General features: G+C 40.0%; 1 protein-coding gene across 3 annotated transcripts in view; it reads right to left on the minus strand.

The window, feature by feature from the left end:
- The window catches only part of CUL4A (cullin 4A), a 36,339-nt gene extending 16,986 nt beyond the window's left edge, over positions 1-19,353 (minus strand). Inside the window, exons 1-10 of one of the 3 annotated variants that reach the window (XR_007379709.1) lie at positions 19,132-19,353; positions 18,678-18,793; positions 15,298-15,402; positions 13,061-13,129; positions 11,326-11,399; positions 10,026-10,188; positions 7,627-7,716; positions 6,623-6,705; positions 4,704-4,771; positions 1,720-1,838 (exon numbers count right to left, since the gene is read on the minus strand). Coding sequence is in view for 2 of the 3 variants with exons in the window: in XM_048959600.1 (XP_048815557.1) it covers positions 1,720-1,838; positions 4,704-4,771; positions 6,623-6,705; positions 7,627-7,716; positions 10,026-10,188; positions 11,326-11,399; positions 13,061-13,129; positions 15,298-15,402; positions 18,678-18,793; positions 19,132-19,291 (1,047 nt within the window). In the remaining variant the exon portion in view is untranslated. The remainder of the gene's footprint in view (positions 1-1,719; positions 1,839-4,703; positions 4,772-6,622; positions 6,706-7,626; positions 7,717-10,025; positions 10,189-11,325; positions 11,400-13,060; positions 13,130-15,297; positions 15,403-18,677; positions 18,794-19,131) is intronic. The other 2 variants (XM_048959600.1, XM_048959688.1) reach the window with 2 other exon arrangements.
- Positions 19,354-19,751: the final 398 nt, after the last annotated feature.

A 19,751-nucleotide genomic window follows, 5' to 3' on the forward strand; every position in this document is an offset into this window, starting at 1 on the left:
AGAAGAAGCCACAGACCCGACTTTCTTCTCTTGTTCATTTACTATCCAAGAACTAGGGCTATGATACCCCTTGCCCACTGAACCAAACCATCCCATGAGGTTAAGCTATCAGACAATTTACAGCTGCTTAGTAACACCAATCATTGCCCTACATAGAACGAGTAGTTTTCCACCATGAGAAAGAGGAACACCTGCACAATAACAGCTGAACAGTATTTAATTGGTGCACTTATATCAATATGGTGGTATGCTTTCCACCATAGTGAAGCAAAGATGAGAAAATTCCTCACAAGCCTCAAAATTTCCACCTTGATACCTCATTATCCCTGCAATCTTCACTAAGATGTTTCTCAAGAATCATTTCTTAGTGAATCAAGCCAAACACAAGGGTGCCAAGTGTCCTTGGACTCATTTTATATATATCTTGCACTAAGCCCATTTTCCCTTTCATTAACAGCATCTGGATCTCTCTCAGCCTCCATCATCTATGTTCCAAAGCTGCAAAGCATCTTTCCAGTCTGCAAATGGGGAGCTGAGATATACAGAGCCAAGTGGCATGCCTAAAATCATAAAAAGGTGACTACACCAGAGCACTTATCTTCCCTTCAGGACTTTGTCTCTATGTAACTCTTATGCTGCTTCACAGGATAGAATTTAAGTTCCTCAAGCTTCACTTTAATGTGCTCTACCATACAGAATGTTGGAATGGAGATGTATTGACTCTACAGATCTAGGTTTCTAGATTTCTGAGCATGTGAAAAAGTTTCTTTAAAATGAGGCCCTTGAAGGTCTGATTCTAAGACACACGGCATGGTAAGCCAACTTGCAGCTGCTGAAAAGCAAGGTCCTGGTCCTCCTTCCCACAGTTTTCTACATGCTGGCCCAGCTAATGACATATAGTGGAGACACTGCTCAACAATCTGCTTAGCAAACTGTCTCAGCTTTGGGGGTGGATGGGGACATGGCCTCTCTCCAGGTGCTGCACATAACTCTGGGTATGGGTAAGCCAGAAAGTCACCTCCACAGCAAACTCATGTTGTGCACTTTGCCTCTAAGGAAGAGGTAACCATGGATTATTCAGGAGAAAACTACACGAGGAATTAACTCCAGAGAAAAATATTTTCTGTGACGCTTTGCTGCCTTCATCTGCTCAGAGGCAGCATGTTACCTTACTATTACACCTAGCTAAACAGACCAGAATTATCTAAGTACCGCTTTGATCATGGATTATTTTCAAAGGGAGCGTTCCTTTCAAACAGCTTAAGCATTCATCTTACTGACTGCATTGCTCTACGTTGGTAACATGAAGTGCACTGCCAATCTGCAGCAGAACAGCTGCATTCTGCTATTCTCCTGCATTTCCAAGTATGTAAAACAGGTGAATATATTCGTACTGAAACTCAACACATTCTACAATCCAGCATACTCTAAAACAAGTGTGCATATGGCTCTATCTAGAAGTAAACCAGAATAGCTTGTTGTGTACTGTTCAAATGTATGATGAAAGCAAATTCCAAGTAGTTGAGAATTTAAAATCAAAATTTAAGCGTTGCTGTTTCTCGCCATGTGATTTTTATTATGGGGGGAAAGAATGCATTAAGATATTTGCTTAAAACAGTTTGGATGCATATGCCTAATGATACACTATTCTTCTATTTGACAGAATAAACCTATGATAACAGCATACATTTTGAGGGTATTAAGAGATCTGTGAAATACCTTGATGTATTCGCTCCAATGTTGTAGAAGAATCTGCTGCCCCCCTTTTACCCTGCTGAACAGCTGGTATGTCTGGGTCAAATCTGATATTCTGTTTTCATCAAGCAGGTTATCAAGTCCTTAAAAAGAAAAGACGAGAAAATCAGAGTTACAAGCAAATTTGAATAGCACTGCATAAACAATTGGAAATATAGGAGAAAACCAAAAATCTCTATGAAATACACCAACAGACTCTCCAGTGTGCTTAGAAGCATAAACTTTTAAAGACAACATTTCTAAAAGTGAGTGTTATGCTCAGGGTTAGCATGTTCCCTGGTATAAACCAGCTGAAATGACTTACATTACAATATTTTAAGTCAGCTGAAGTACTTTCCCAATAAAGTGCTGACTCAAAGCCTTTTGCAGAATGTTTATGAACAGTACTTGATATTAAGTGTAGAGTTTGATCAGAAGATCTCACAGAATCTCGAAGGAATGTCAAAAACTACGCTAAGTGTCCTAAATTTAAAACAAAGATACATACTCAGCAAGATTTTTTTTTCCTCTGGAACGTGGTAAGTCATGTTTTTAGATTAAGAACACAACATAAATGGTGCACATCCATTCTGATGTAATAACACACAATTACAAATTCTTTCCAAGCAACTTTTGCCTTTTCAGTTCATTCTACATGAGACTAGGCCTTGGACTAATGAGTGGAGAAGCAACACTCAGGGCTGAATGGAATGGTTTTTTTTGTTTGTTTTTTTACAACTACACTCACCATATTCTCAAATTTTACATTGTGTATTTACTCCCAGTGCAATCACAGATCCATTGGCTGGTGTTAGTGATAGAGGCTTCAGTAAAATGGGAAGGTAGCATTTATGCCAGCGTTTAAAATCCAGAAAGCTTGATTCTACACAGGTTGACAATGCACACCATCAGTGCAGCTGATACTGTTCTACGTCATGCACAATGTATATGTAATTACTTTAAAATTTTAAATGGTATTAGATTACAAAGGATTTTCCAGCCTTACTTAAATGTTCCCTTTTTTACTCTCTCCTTCATCTCAAAATACTGCAATTTTAACTTATTTACGTGTTCAGAAAGGCAAACAATGTTCAAGAATGATGTTACTTTTGCTCACTCTGAGAGATCAGAAGAATTAAAATACTTTAAAAAGTATACAAAATGATAAATTACACAAATTTTAATGCATGTGACTGATGTTCTTTTGGTGCTGAAATTTGGAAATGCCAATTCTATCACACCCAAGCATCACTCCCTTCTCATTTAGAGAGACCAATGCACTCTCTGCTTTGTTACAATCTAGCTGATTAAGTTCAGCCTTCTTTCTTCCTCTGCCATACAGACTGTGATGGAAAAAATACTTTGTGACATCCTTGACCAATGAAAAAATATATTGAGGGAACTCCTCTGACACAACACACAACTTCCAGAAAGCACTGTCACAGCCTTACAAATTTCTATTATAATCACAATGGAGAAAAAAAATGCAGTAACTATTAAATAGCAGTCAGAACAATACAAGAAATAAAGTATCGCATACATACCCTGCATTTGTAAGCTTTTTTTTCCTGTATCAAACTGACTACATCATATGCCTTCTCTCTCCTAAGGAACAAAACCTACAAAAGGCAGTATCTTCTTCTACTTGCACTGAATACTAGGATGTTATAAGTGGATTACAATGTGCCCTGGATCAAATGAATGCAGAAAGTGAAGTAAGCCAAGTGATGTTAGACTTGCTTCTTTTTTTTTTTTTCTTTTTTTTCTTTTTAAATAAATAAAATGTGTAGACATAGAATGCAAAAGAATCCAACAGTATTACAATCCTGAATTATAGTAAGTTCAAAAATGTACATGGACAGTGAATGTACATTATCAACCAAGAGAGAATGCAGATTAAAACAAGAACATTTTGTGACTAGCCAACTGATGAACACATTTATCACTGGCAAAGTGACTTTAAAATAGTACTGAAAAGCAAGCAAAATTGACACGTATCAACAAAAGTACAGGTTATTCTTACAATTACATAAAAATAACTCAGATGGAATAAACAAGCTTATTTTTGCAAATGTATTGGAAATAGTGAAATAACCTATTCCCAGAATAGTTCAGAGAAAACTGTATGCATGTCTGCCTTTAAAAGGGGAGTAAAGAAATAAGCAAAAGGAGTACTTCTATCAACCCAAAAGTATTAAACATTGATGCGATGGAGGCTGAAGATAACAGAGTACTAGGGACATCAGTACTGCAGCAGTAGAAGAACGAAGATATAAGCATAACTTGCTAGAAGATCTAAAGCCTGAAAAGTGGCTAGTGCAAGAAAAGAAAAGGATCATTTAAAACACTGAAAGGTCTGACCTTCAGGAATTTAGGGAAAAAAGACAAACACTAAAAGTTAAGAGGGAAAGAGAAATGCTGAGTTGAAGACACTAATATCTGAATAAAGAATTCCTACGACTTCAGTTCAAATCTGGATTTGCCAGCCAAAGGTGCAATACAAACAAAAGCGTAAGAAGTGCACTGCCTCTGACTTCTGTAAGTTCCAATAACTCACCATTCCTTAACCATCCAGTCACAAGGACATGTGACACTACTTCACTCGCACTCTGTAACCATCACATAAAAAAAACTACAACAATATTTGCAGCTTTCACTTGGAAGTTTGCAAGTTTGAGAAAATCAACAGTTCCAAAGCAACTCCTAAGCCCATTGCTCTGAGCCAAAGGGGACTTATGGGGTTCAGCAACATGTACAAATATGGAATTACATTTTAGATATTCGTTTCCACATACAGGATCTGATGGCACAATGGTGTAACAGTTTTATTGAATTAGCTTTCTGTGTCCACGGAAGTTTTTTTTCCACAGCTAATACATCCCATTAAATAAAAGCTATAATACCTATAGTTATCACAGACTATGAGAATCTGTTGATAATCAAAGAATGCATTAGTTTAAAAAAAATACCTTTTTGCAAAATAGCTGTTAAGTGTTCTCCTAGTAGTTGTTTCTCCACACAAGCAATCAGTGGTTTCCTAAATAAGGCAAGAGAAGTATATTAGAAGCACTACAGTATAAGGGAGTTACCTCCTGTCATGGTACAATTGTGAGCAATTCACATTATATTGAAAATATCAACAATTTTCTACTTAAAACAGAGCTTACACATTCTGAAACAAAAATTGTTATAAGAAAGAATTGGATTAAAAAAGAAATTCAGTTTTGAATTCTAAAAAGCAAGCTATAACAAGCAGGAACTTAAATACCAAAAATCCTTTTTAAGTCTCCACCTTTGCCAAAATACCACCTATGAATGCCAGGCAAAGAATTAAATACAGTATACAGTTTTAGTCCCTTCATGTCAAAAGAAGGGATTCAAATTTAAAATGGTCCAAAAAAGAGAATAGGGATGATCAAAATTATGTAACAGGAGCTGCAAGAGAAAACTGTACACATTTGGGTTTGGAATCTCTGACCTGGCAGTAATACATAAAGTAGTACACTGATGGGCAGCAAAAAGGTGAAAAGAAACAGGCTGATCACTCCTTTCCAACATAAGAGCTGGGGACATCAGTGATGGCACAGGGAAACAGACTGGAAATAAACAAAAGGAAGTGATCTATTATGTGGTGGCTGGTGTGCTGCTAGGGGGGGAATCTCCTTGCCAGAAGATGTCATAGATGGAAAAGCTTACATGAATCCAAGTGAGATGGCACAACTGTTATAGAGAGATTCACTGGATAATACAAAACAGGCAAACAGCCCCAGGATCAGAAAATATGCTGAGTTGAAAACAGGCAGGTACTAGGACAGTGTCGGGGCACCACAGGTACTTCTTCTGTTCTCCTACAGCGCTCCTAAGACTTCACACACAAAGCCATTTTTATGACTACTTTCATTTTCCCTGAAACTTCCAAATATTGCTACCTACAACTGCTGATTGTCCACAGGAACAGGATTCAAGGTTACATAAAACATCATCCGTTACCCCCAGAAGACCTTCTGCCTACAGAAAAAGTAAGGACGACTGGTCTGCTTGAGGCAGAGTAGTATTTACCAAGAAACAGACAGAGTATCTCATTTATGTACAGAAATAATTCCATATGTTTTCGCATGACTAATTTTGCATGAAGAAGCTAGGCACCCTGCAAGAAAACTCCTGTTCAAATATGTACCACGATATGCAAGGCATGTGCTTATCTAGTTATTTTCATCATATATTTATAGGACAAAAAGAGATGTTACTCAATTATCCTTTTAACACCCAATGAAATGCCAACATCACCTAGGGGAAGGAAATAAAAAGGTGTGAGGGCAAAAAACTCTAAGCTAATTCTATCTAGTTATGCTCTTTATTGAAAAAGAACAACTACTGCATTATTTATAAATTATATATACATTTATAGCCCATCAGTGACTGTGCATTGTTATCCTAGTAAAATGCATGCTCTTACTCAATACCTCAATGAGAAAAACAACAAGCTACCTTGCACAATCCATTGGCAGCAGCTGTACCAAAGCTGATCCACTGTAAACTAACATGGAATGTTTGTATCCACGTTCTCTATGTCATAATTTACATTTCCTCCCCCTAGTGAATGTTCCCTTATGAATGTTTAAAATCAGCTACTAATCTCAAAACACATGTGAGTTATATTTGGTTGACTTCAAATGACACGGGAAGTTTCCTAGATGAATTTCTCCCCTTTTACTCAAGGAATACTTGGATTTTAAATAAATAAAGTCTTTAAATAAAAAAAACCAAACAATAAAAACACCAAATAGTATCTACAGAGATGATCTCTGTGTCTCTACAGCCATGGATAGTCACACTGTTTTATAAAGGACGCTTGACTTATGCTAAAAATGACAAAATTTGCACTCACTGTGTGCTGTGGTCTAAGTATGTTATCACTCTGTCTCCTTCTTCTTCCAAACGTTTACTAACATGGTGAAGATATTCTGGGACCTTGCAAGATAAGAGAATGACAAATTCAACAGTTAAGTACAATAGCATGAATGATCATCTTGTTCATCACAAGTATTTTAAAACTTCAAATTTAAGGAGAGCACAGATTGGAAATAACTATTCCACAAGTATGTAGCATGTTACACAATCTATGTTTTTACTAATCAATATAACCTCATAATAAAAGTATTGTAATTGCACCTACCTATTCTCTACTGGTCAAGAGTTGGTGTTAAAATTGAATTAATAAAGGTAGCATGCTCTATTTTAGACAACCAGAAAATACTGTTGTACATTTTCAGGAAGAAACACATTTTCAGGCTGCCCACCACAGAGCATAATTTCATCTCAAAAGTACAGAAAACAAAAATGTCTCAAGTCTACTTAGCTAATAAGTAACTGGAACAAAACAGCAAAATAAATGCAATTCTATATTTTAAAAGTGAACAGTTTTTTAGCTATTAAGTACAGAGCAGAATGGTGCCTGTGGATATTTCACAGCTTTTGAGCCAAAATACTATTCATGGCACACCTTTAAGCCTCACATAGGGATGAACTTTTTGGCAGCATGACTTTAGCAACAGAAAATGTCACTTGACTTCTCCACCCTTAGTTTATGTTCTTACATGCAATATACAAATACTGTGAAAAAAAAAAAAGTTATATATATATATATACATACTATATACAAATACTATGAATATATAAATATATATAATATATATATCCATACTCAACATTATGGCTAACTGGAATGGGTTCTTCTCTTTGACACTTTATATTGCAGTCCCCAAAGCATAAACATCGTTTACCCCTGTAAATTTCTTTTAGTATTCACTCTGTGGTGCTACCAGAAGTTCCCACATAATCCCATAGCAGATGGAATTAAAATAAAAATGGTTAATTACAGCATGTACCTACCTCTCTTTCTTGCATTAATCTTTGGCCCTCTGCAGCATATAAGCAATTTGTCTCTTCCAGAAACCTCTGTTCAAATGATTCTTTGTAAACCTGTTCAAGAAATCAATTTAATTACTTACATTAAGCCACCAATAAAGGTAGTGTACCCTAGCTGTCAGGCATAGGGGGCAAGTAAAATCACAGGAAGGCAAAATAAACGTTTAAAATAAATGCTGAAGTTTGCTTTTTTCCCTGCTGGTTTTAGAAAGACTACAATCAGAGCTGACTTCCCAGGGTAGCAGTAGTGTGTGTTTCAGTCATCAATACTAAGACTGTCTAAACTGACAGGTTTCTGTTAATTCACACAAATACCAGCACTCAACACAACAGCACAGCAATGACATCTAATCCATGTCAGCTCAAGACCCCCACTGATATTTCTGTGCCAGTTCCAACTGGTAAAACAAAACAGGTAATTCCCAACAATAAAGTGACTATACTCTCAGTAACGAGTCTTAGGAACAAAGCTGGTAACTACTTTCAAATATTTGACTTTTTCTCAGTGCGTCAAACACGAAATCTCTGGCTTGACAGGTATGCAGACTGTAACGGTACTCAGTGTCATAAGCAGACATTGACTGATTGCTTTAACCATCTCTTTAAGCAGAACTGAACATAAGATTTTGTTTCTTACCTTCCTTTCCTTCTCTAACTTTCTGAACTACGCTAACAGCATATGAAATTATTTCTACATAAACCACATATAAAGCTTTACAACAGGGAACTGCAATAGAACAAGATTTATGCAAGCAGGAATCAGCTTTCCGCAGTTGGTCTTCAATTTTGTAACTGTCTAAACATTAGGAATGAGTAAGAGCTTAATTGTTTTTGAATGAAATATAAGATTTGAGTTATTAATTCATCTTTCACCACAAGGTAACCTCCAGCGAAAGAAGAGAGAGCAGCAGAGATCCTGGAGGCATTATATTAGGCATCTGTGCCTAATAATATAAAAGAATACATTTTGTCAGGCTCCCTGGTGAAGAAAGAAAACAACACTTCTGAGAGAGTGAAGACTGCAGGCTGAAATCCAGTTTTGTAAGAAGGATCTAATAAAGGAGATATCTTCAGTTAGCAGTGTACATTGCTAAATCACTGATAACACCTACAAAAAACTGATGCAGTTAAGAGAAGACTGGCAAGCAACAGGAAAAAAGTGGGAAAGATCTATCAGATCTATGTCTTCAGATCTGTTAATAATTTTTGTATCTCAAGAAGTTTCTCTTCTCTCTTGCACAGAATTATCAGTTCTAAACCTTTTGGGTACACTAAAAGTTATGGATAAAAGTCAGGAAAGTTAACATGGAAAGCAGAAAAGCTATGTAAGCTGCCAGACTAAGAAGGCACTTTTTAATAGCCTTTTAACATAGAATTGTAAGGGTTGGGAAAGACCACTGCCATCACCTAGTCCAACCATCAATCCATCCCCACCATGCCCACTAACCATGTCCCTCAATGTCACATATCTACATTACTCAAACATCTCCAGGGACGGTGACTCCATCACCTTCCTGGGCAGCCTGTGCCACTGCCTCAACACTTCTGGTGAGAAAAGTTTTTCCTAATATCCAATCTGAACCTCCTCTGGCACAACTCAGCCTTTAACTTTTGTTCTATCGCTGTCAACTGGAGTTGTAGAAAGCAATAATGTCACCCCTGAGCCTCCTCTTCTCCAGACTAAACATTCCCAGAGTTCTATGAACCCTTTGCCCTCTTTTTTTAAACCTTTACCAAGTCATGTAATAATGTACATTAGTTGGGAATAGAGCAGCAGAGCAGGTTCTAAGAATGAAAGACTGCTCCTCAACTTTATTGCACATCATAGGAGAAGGCTGTGTTGTTGAACAGAGGACAACATAAATACAAGTCAAAATCACATTTTTTTTTCCATTGGTTGATTGCCAAACATTTATCCTAATGGAAAATTTCATTCATTTACAGACTGACCATAACCATTTAAAAATGTCTGCCTTCACTTTGCATCTCATTCCATCTTTGATCTTTCTGCTAAGCAGTTGCTGAATTGGCAAATTTTTTTTTTGTGATAAGAGCCAAGATCTGGACTAAAAAAAAATTTTTTTTACAGTAACAGAAGCAGCCTTTTTTGCTTGCTATGTTTAACCTTCATTAGGATTAGAAAACAAGCTAAGAAAAAAACAAGCACAGAAACCTCATTTAAAAACAGGGAATGAAAGACTGTGGATTGGGCAAAGAAAAGGGAACCACTTTCTCAATCTGTTAGCCAGATTTTGAAGCACACATTCACTAGAATAAAATTATTTCTGTACAACACACACATCAGGAAAGTCCAAAGTCAGTTTCTAAAACTAGTGGTAATGACTGAGGTTTGCTGTACTCACCTGTAGATCAGACAGCATACTCAACAAACTACGCAGCAAACTTCTGTCCACTGCTTCACCACTTCGCTCTCGTTCAATCAGCAGAAGGATTCCATCAATAGTCTTGTTTTGAACTTGCTTATCACTAATGACATGATTTCTAAATAATTCCAGCCCCATGTCCCTGTGTGAACAATGAAAATTAATACCTCACTTTGTTGATTCTTCTCAAAAATTTGCATGTTTGAGAAAATTTGTATGTATAAAGATATGTATTATATGTGTATATATTACACAGAGAGAGAATTTATTAATCACGTATATATTCTATACGAAGAACTATCACAAAAATACAAACTGAGGTTCTGCCAGATGCATAAATTGCAGGTCAGAACTGTGACTGGTCTGCATCTATTTCACATAACAGACTATAACATTATCTGTTTATTGAAAAAGAATTACTATTGTAATTTTGAATCTGAATATATATCTGAATTAAATATAAATAGGTAAATGCGACATTCTCAGTACAAGGGAAAAAAAAAGACCAATTAATGAGCAGACCCTTTTGATGGCTTTCAGTAAAAGACAGCCTAACACAAAAAGCTGAAGGAAGACCAATGCAGAACGCAGAAAGGAAGACTTCATGTGGGACCTAACCAGCGACAGAAGGTTGCCAACTTCCTCCCCAGTCTGAGGACACAGGTAATACATGCAGGGAAGAGGTCCATTGCTACTTCAGCATTTTATCTACATCTTTTCTGGCTTTTGACAGAATACTGACACCAGAAAATTTTGGCAAAGCACGGGTTTGTCTGTCTTGGTGATGATACAAAATGTCTCTCAAGAAGGATGCTGAGAAACAGACATGGCCATGGGGTGCTCAAACTGCAGCAGCAAGCAGGGGTTAACCTCAGAGCTCTGAGCCACAGGTCTCAACTCACAAAAGGCCGGGGCAGGAAACATGATCTGCACCTTGTGAGTGCACCTAACATCTAAAAAAACAACAGAGTCAATAGCCAACCTCTGAACTTTGCCAAGCCAGGAGCACCTGAAGAACCACTAGACTGAAAGCGAAGGCCCAGAGGCAGCAGCCTCACTCAAACTTGGCAGCTGATCCAGACTGACCTTCCTCTTCCACCCTCATATTACCTCCCGGGGAAGGTGGATACGACAGAGACTTAAGTTTCCACACATTAATACAAAAATTTAATCAACCTACTACACAGCTCCAATATAATGTGAAGAAAAAAATATTTTCAACCATTACAAATACAGTACAAATTGTACCGATTAAAGGAGCGCTTATGTAGATACCTACCATATAGAAGGAAGCATTGAATTCTGAAGTACGTATGTGCGATCCAAAAATAAGAAAATGCTTCTGATCATGATCTGAAAAGATATGAAGAAAACATTTTTCTCTTACCGCCATGTAGCACTTTAAATTATAAGGCAAATTCTGAAAAATTACATTGCAGACACATGGTACTTTCATTGCTGGTACACCTATTTTCAACCCTTGTGGCGACCTGCATCTCTACGGGAATGTTTTATTAATATTAGTGCTATGACTAATCACTATAACCAAATACATTCAAGACAATTTTCAAATTCATAAGCAATTAATGGAATAGTTTTATTAGCCTTAGTGCTGTTTAAGTTTTAGTGCTATTGAGATACATATTTACTCAAGCATAACCATCAACTTTCAGTACACTGCTGTCACAGATTTCACTTAAAAATGTTTTAGGCAGACAGTAACAAACTCGGCAATGATGTCTACACAGTGAAAGACAGTTGTCAAAATGTATGAGAAAAATAGAGATATATTAATTATAACAAGAGGAAGAATGTATAAACACATTCTTTTTTAAAGAAGAGAGAAAAGGAGTGAGCTTTCTTATTACTCATTCACAAACATCCATTTTTACTTTTGTTCATTCAAAAGGCTGCACAGCTTTTAATTTAGCATTACAGTACCTCAGGATGTGCATGCATAACTCACTGCCAGGCCAGCTACTGAATTTTCTATCCTCAGAAGCCTACCCAATCCTCCTCTAAAGGATTTCATTGCTTCTGAAGCAGTTCTCAAGCTGACATAACTTCTAGCCAACCATGCTAAAGTAAAACAGCAACGTGATAGTTTTTCTTTTGTTTCCTTGAACACCGCAGGTGCTATCTCAGCACCTGGGCAAGAAAGCCACTTCCTACTGGTTGTTGTTCTGAGGAGTAAACATAAATAAAACCAATAAAAGGAACACTCAAAAGTAATTAAAGCCAACAGAGTTCACAGAAAAAAAAACACTGTATTTTTATGAAAACACGGGTCTGGTTCAATTAAACTTTTAAGGCAATAACCTTCAACCTTAATTTCATCAGCCTGTGCAATTTGTTCAGAATATTTTCCACAACGCTTTCATTTCAGATAAAACATGCACACACATACCTGCCCACCCCTCACAGGGAAGGGAAAAGGAGGTAAATTGGGTGCCCCACTATTTTGGGGACCCGTAGCTAGAGCTTGCTGACAATGCAGTGGAAACTTAGAATTATAATGAAGTGGTCTTAAAAGGCCAATTCCTATGGACTGTTTCTGAGAGGGCACTTTTTTCTGGTAACAACTTATCATAGAGGTAGGTGACAAAAAAGGGGAGAAATAAAGAGATTCAGTTATTTAATCTTCCTGTTTCTCAGCCCAGTAAGTCAGGATATTGCAAAAAATACAAAATAAAAGTCACAAATTAACCTAGCGGTTGGAGCTATCTATACAAGCAAAGACTGAAGAAACTGGTGAACAATTTCACTGGAGTCAATATGTTTCTGAGTGATATTCCAGCTGGTTACCATTATGAAATCAATGAAGAATAAACCAACAACCAGCAGAATGTGTCTTTTGACAACAGAACTGCTCCCAGCCAGCAAAGGGGAAAGTGAAAAATCCTACTGAAACTTGGAGGAAGTGCAACACAGATCCAAGTAAAAATCATGACAAATTCCCTTTTGCCAGACTGTACATCTCAAGAATACGTATTCTGAACAAACACTCAACTTACCATTTGTCTGCAATGATCTTGCCAGCATTTATTTATCTTCTTTAAAAATAAAAGACTATCCAGAGAATCTGTACAGCACCTATTAAGGAAAACTAGCTCACCAGTAACTTTTTAGGTCAGATTCCAGAGATGATCTTTGCCAGCCATTAAGCAAATCTCCTTCGTGGATATTCCGATGTTGCTGGGACTGCCTAGGGATGAACAGTTAATTGCAAAGCTTCTGCCCAGCACAGGATCTGGCAGCTCTCCAAAAAAATCTCCCTATGTTTTCAAGGAACAACACTCACAGCCCTTCACTAATACCATCTAGCGACTGTACTGTCTAGCTCTGATATAGATTTAAGTAAGAAATCCCATCAGTGTCAAAACCAACCTTATCACGCACGGAGGTGAGCTGGATAGAAAGGTTTACTTTGTTTAATGAGTTCACACTGCGCACCACAGGAGTGACCCTAATCTCTTGAAAGCAGTTACAGTTTCAAATAATCCTCAATAAATCCAAATAGTGCTGTTTCCATATACATCTCTAGGTCTCCTTAATTAAACCATGAAGTTTTACTCGTCATACAATGGATCCAATTGTTGCTTGTGCTGTCAGAATTCTAGTGTATCACAAGTAAACCCAAAGGTGGCTTTGCCTACCTTTCTTACACAATGCCATCTCCAACTCCCTCTGGTCAAATCTGATTAATCTAATCTCATGTCCTTGGGATATAAAGCAGTATACCTGTAGAACACAGAGTTCTCAACTCTCCAAACATTGCTTTCTCTCCACAAACCCAACCAGAACCAAAGAACCAAAGTTTTACAGCTTAAGTTGCAATAACATTTTCTCAGCCTGAAAAGTCAGGGAAGCAAAACTGGGCAACTGTATACTGCTTTAAAGCAGACCAAAAGATTTGGTTCTCAGTTACATTTAATAGGCTGCTGTATTGACTAACGGACTTTTTAGTTGGATGTGATTTAAAAATGCATCAAATCAAACCTGAAAAAAAAAAATGCCAGAATTAAGAGGTGAATTCAGTGCCAATTCAATATCAGTGTTTCATGTACGACATGTAGAAGCAAGGCTCTTTTACTGGGATTCAAACAAAACAAAAAACACCATGCTGGAGCTAAGTCATATAAAAGGGAAAAGAAAAAAAAAAGGAACAGAGAAAACAATTTATTTTCTTTGCGAGTGTAGGCACCTACCTGAGAATGCGGTGAAGTGAGAAAATGAGAGTCACAATCCTAAGCACATTAAAGGCATTCAATTAGAAAGAGGGCTCTTTCTGGGCCCCATTCCCTTTTTTCTTCCTATTTCAACCAATCATTTTCTGTAACAGAATATCCACCAGAGACCTGGGAAACAGGGCAGGCACTCAAATCACTACAGCATCTGTTCACCCCAGCACTCTCCAGCATCTGTTTGCCAAGACACTCTCTGGGAACAACCTGCTGGGCATAGGCTCTACTTACCCTACTTCCCCAGCAAGTGCGAACCAGTAGGCTATTATGCACAAGACACATAAAGCATGCTCTCAGCATGCAAAGCACAACAGGCTTCAGAAAACAGTGCTGGCTGCACTCAAGATTCCTGAGGAGATCTGCAGGCACTTTTGTCATCAGTTCAGAGGGAAAAAGAGAAGCCTAGTAATCGAACTTGAGAAAACAATGGGGAAATTTGCTGTCAAATGCCAGTGAAGTCACAAGCAGCCAAATGATCTTCTGAACTTTAATCTGTCTCCCAAGGTACACGTGAGGTATCTGAAGGGCTCCGTGAATGCCTCCATTACACATCACTGCTGACCAGTGGCCATACAGATAGGCTTAAGAACTATTTCACAGAAGACTCCCAGTTGTCTTTTTCGTTAAAAACTAGTTTTTCTTCAACTATTGCTACTGTAAGCATCTCCGCCACACACTTGCCACAAAAATCCACACCTGCTGTTAGATATGTGAGGATTTTAGACTCATAGTGCTCCTGAAGTTTTCTAGATTAGGTGTAGCATTTGCACTCATAACAAAACAAATACTTGTTTTAATGCTTCATTACCACCATGCCTCTAAATACTAAAATTATTCCCTTGGACAACTCCAGTTGCTCTTGGTCCATCTGAAAGTGTGTCACTGGTTAACAAAGCACCTCTTTGAACATTTGCAAACACCATCATTATTAAAAGCAAACAAACAACCCACTTAAAAATAATGATTTAAGTGCAAATCTAACAATTCCTTTGCACAGGAAAAGGATATTCCCTGAATTGAAGGATTTGTGCTTTCACATGATCTTCACAGACTTGCCGCAGTTGTTTGTACAGTGTAGCAGAGACTTTGTAGGAACAGAGGTTTTCAACAGCCTAAAACCAAAAAAGAGATGAGATTTAAAAAAAAAGCGAACTCTCCCTTTTGTCCCTGTGTAATTGACATTTTTTCCTCACAAGAAACTCAGGGGAATGCCAAAGAGAAAACGTAACCTCATTCGATACCACTGCCTATATTTAGATTTTGTTCCAGGCGCGCTTTATTTTAACTTGTGTCCCATATTTCAATAAACTATTTTATTAATAGACCACAGCACCTAAAATGAATCACAATGAAGACAGCCAAACATTCTGCGAGGACTGTGGAGTTTACAGCAGTATTTTTGGCCATTCAGTGCTTCACAGAATGCTATCCAAAGCAGTTAGATGCGATGAGAAAGTCGGCTCACCTCTTTCTATAACCTCACCTCAGTTTCCTTTCTTTTGTCAGACACTCCTGTATCATATCTAAGAGCACTGCTTCACTCAGACAACTACAAGTGACCCAAGAATCTTTTCCTTTGCTCCCAAAGACTGACAGTGACATATTTTGCTGATGAATTTGCTGACAGCATCAGTGAACTTGGACAAAGTCTTGGAGTTTTCCCAGGGCTTGGTCTTTGTTTTTTCTCAAAGTTTACCTTTATGTGTGCATTTTGTTTGAGATGTGACAAGTAACGCTTAATGCCAGCACGTAACTCTTTACCTCAGTACCAGCACATGTTCTCCATTCTGTTTTACTTTAAGATTACAAGAAGAACTGTGTTAGCATATGAACAGATAAACAGAAAGGTGAAGGGGAAAGTGGCCCTTTGGACGGTGGCACTGGCTTGAAGTATGCTTCAAAACAGCCTTATCACTACAGCAATGCCTTCAGGAAGCTCTTTCTGCTTTCCTTTTTTGACTAAGGCAGAGGGGAAAACCAGTAATTTCCTTCTGCATGTTTTGCTTTGTTCAGATTTTTTGCTGCCTCTGAAAAAATCTGATTTGATCTTTATTTATCTTGCACACAATGAGTCTAGGGAAAAAGCTGTAATAATAATTATCACACCTATTATGACATGAGAAAGACAGCACTGTAGGCTCTTCACCTACACAAGCCACGTACAAGTTTCAAATAACCATTTTAATGACTTGCTTTGAGCAGAGTCCTCTGTTTTAGCAAGCTACTTACTGTTGCTTGTACTATTTCCTCTGTCAGTTCCAATATCCTGAGGAGCTTATCTTCCAAAACATACAAGATGGAAACAAATAGGCATTACGTGACTACTGTTTTGTTTATGCTGTTTTTTAATTTCAGTCTTAGAACAGGTTAAGTGAGGTGACCTCTGCAACAAACAGCAATCACACAACTGTTTGTCAGATATTTGGTTATGCTTTCTAAGACACAGCCTTTCCTATCCACCCACACAAAAGTCTAGTCAAGATTCAAACCTTTTTTTCCTTTTACTGCAATAATGTTCTATTCTGTGCCCTCAAGAAGGGCAGCTGCTGCCCCATTTCAACTTATTTAGGATCTCGCTGCAAAGGGAATTTTCTTTTTCCATTATTTTTATCACACACTCCTCACTTGGCAGTTCTTCACACTGCCCCACTTTCTGTATCCCATCAAATATCAGCCACTTCCACCCAGATCCAGGCAATCTACCACCAATCCCAGACATCACTTCTATTTTAGTAGCAAAAATTGGCTGCCACCCTCCCATTGCTCACTGCCTCTGCCAAGCACCTTTGTGCTTTAACCCATGCTGCAACTGCTGCTTGGGAAAGACTATGCTTTGGGTTTCCCACCAGGCCTTGCGATCATTCCTTGTTTTTAACTCCGCCACCGTGCCAAATTAAATAAATCAATCAAAAAGTTCAAAGGCAGGCTGGGGTACCGCTGCCTGCCACACTGAGCCCCAGCAGGCGCTCCCTCCTCCTCTCATGATGCCACATAGAGATGCACAAAAAGGAGCCCTGCCAGTGAGAAGCAGTGCACACGCAGACATTTTCCCCATGGATAGCTCCATGCTCACCAACCGAGAGTTACAGCAATCTGTACGTACAGGTCAGGCTGCTAAAAGATGCAAACTTCCTCTTATTCCTTTGGCAGAAGGAATAAGTACGTATGCACGGGCATGCTCACAGCCACCACCCACCATACAGGAATCTTGCTGATTTACATCAATGACTTCCAGACTACTGGGCTGTCCTTGTAACACACACATTTTTACAAACAGGCAAACAGAACAAGCAAAAAGTACAGTTCTCTCTTCACAGCTTATCTGAGATCTCCCTCCTCCTCTACTGCCAAAGCTCAAGTCCATGCCCTGGCAATTTCATACCCATATTACTATAATCTCATATCTGAGCCTCTGAAAACAAGTTAGGTAACATTCAAAGCATCTGTGTTTTTTCTAGCTGGGCATGAAAATGCAGGATTTCTCAAACACTCAGTTTAAAACCATCAAATGTATTATGTAATTCAGATTCTGCAAACCTGTAAGTATTAGCACATGTATTTATCAGTCCAGCTTGAAGACAGTAAATTATATTAGGACAATATGCCTTCACACAATGAGCCATTTTGATGCCACACATTACACTCTAACTAATGACACAGAGAAGTCAGGTCAGCTCTCAGACTCACCCTGATTGTTCCCTGCATAGACTCAATACAGACTGCTGCCTTTCTCCTCCCTCACAGTCTCTATTTTACGGATGTCATCAAAACTACCGCTGTTGAATATTTAGAAAATTTGGGGTGAGGATAACATCTTCAATACTGATGTGGCAACGAGATCCACATCTACAGAGAAACACCCACAGAATGCTCACAGTTAATTTCAGCAGCACGGCACAACTTACTGCATCAGTAACGTTTTGTAACAACACAAGCAGCGTGATTCTTTCCTTCCTTCTCCAAACAGTACTGGCACTGAAGTCTGAGTATTACAACAAATACTTTTAACGCTGGCTACTCACAAATGCCAAAGCACATACCAAAAAAGCCATTGTAAAACATGGCAAAGCCCAGAGAGAGCAAGACCCCATTATTTTCAGGATCTGGAGCGGGCAGAACATTGGGGTGGCTGGATGCCCAGGTGCAGCTCTCAGCACCTCCTGACACAAATTGCTTTTTCATGGGCCCAGACCTCACGGAGCAGCGGAGCTGTGAAGCTGAGGCATAACACTGTGAGCTGTCTAGAAACAAAGCACTGACAGAGTGTTCCGGAGGCGTAACCGACCTTTAACAAATCAAAATACATCCTGCTTGATCCGAAGCCCTGCGAGTCTCAAAGCACTCCGTCCTCCTCGTTACAGCAAAAACAACACCCTGTGGGTCTTACCTGGTAGAGCTCCTCGAGGTTGTATTTAATAGAAGTACTGCTCTGAATGGCTGCCACCGCCTCGTGAAGTTTGCGCCAGGTGTCCTGCGTGTAGTTATCGGGCAGCTTGGGCCTTTCTGCGGGGGAACACGGAGGCGGCTGAGGGCGGCCCGAGGGGCACGGCTCCCCGCAGCCATCTTCCTCCGCTCGGCCCAGGGGCGCTCGCCGGCACAGCCGCGGGGCGGGTCGCGACCCCACGCGACAGGGCAGCGCCTGAACGCAGCCAGGCCCGGGGCCTCCTCCTTCCTGCAGCGGGGCCACCCCAACCCCGCGGCCCCACGCGAGGCCCCGGGATGCGGTTACAGGAGCGGCGGCGGGCTCCCCGCGTCGCGGATAAGGCGGAGCGGCCCCCGCGGTAAACAAAGGTGCGGAGAGGCCGGGCCCGGCACCTGCCGCCGCTCGGCCCCGCACCCACCTCTGAAGTTCTTGATGATGAGTTTCTTAGAGGCGGCGGCCGCGCCGCCCCCGCCGCCCCCACCGCGCGTGGCGGCGGCCAGCGAGGCGGGCTTGGTGAGCCCGTTAGTGTGCCCCACCAGGGCCGACAAGTGCGGCTTCTTCTGGGCTTCGTCCGCCATCTCCGCCCCGGGCGCCGTGTCCGGCCGGGGCAAGGCGCTGCGCTGGGCTGGGCCGCCCGGTCCCCGCCTCCGCTCTCTTCCTCCTCCTCCACCGCCCGCCCTCCTTCCTTCCCTCCCTCCCCTCTGCTCCGGCCCTGCCTGCGGACAGCAGCTCAGCCCTCTCCGAGAGCTTCCCACCGGCTCCCTGGCGGCCCCATTCACAAGATGGCTCCCGGGGCGGACAGCAGCGGAGCGGAGAAGCTCCGGCAGACCCTCGGTGCGAGCCTCTTACAAACAACGGCGTGGCGAACTTATTTATTCAGCTTTTTGGACAACAGATTGCTAAAGAGCGCGGCTGTCATCTCCTCGAAACGCGAGCACTGCGGCTCCGAGAATACAACAATCAGCCCCGAGGCGCACAGGTGATACCGAGCTGCGCAACGAACGACGCAAACCCCTCCCGCCACCCCACCCACTGAGG

Source organism: Lagopus muta, chromosome 1 (genome assembly GCF_023343835.1).
Source record: "Lagopus muta isolate bLagMut1 chromosome 1, bLagMut1 primary, whole genome shotgun sequence".
NCBI lineage: Eukaryota > Metazoa > Chordata > Aves > Galliformes > Phasianidae > Lagopus > Lagopus muta.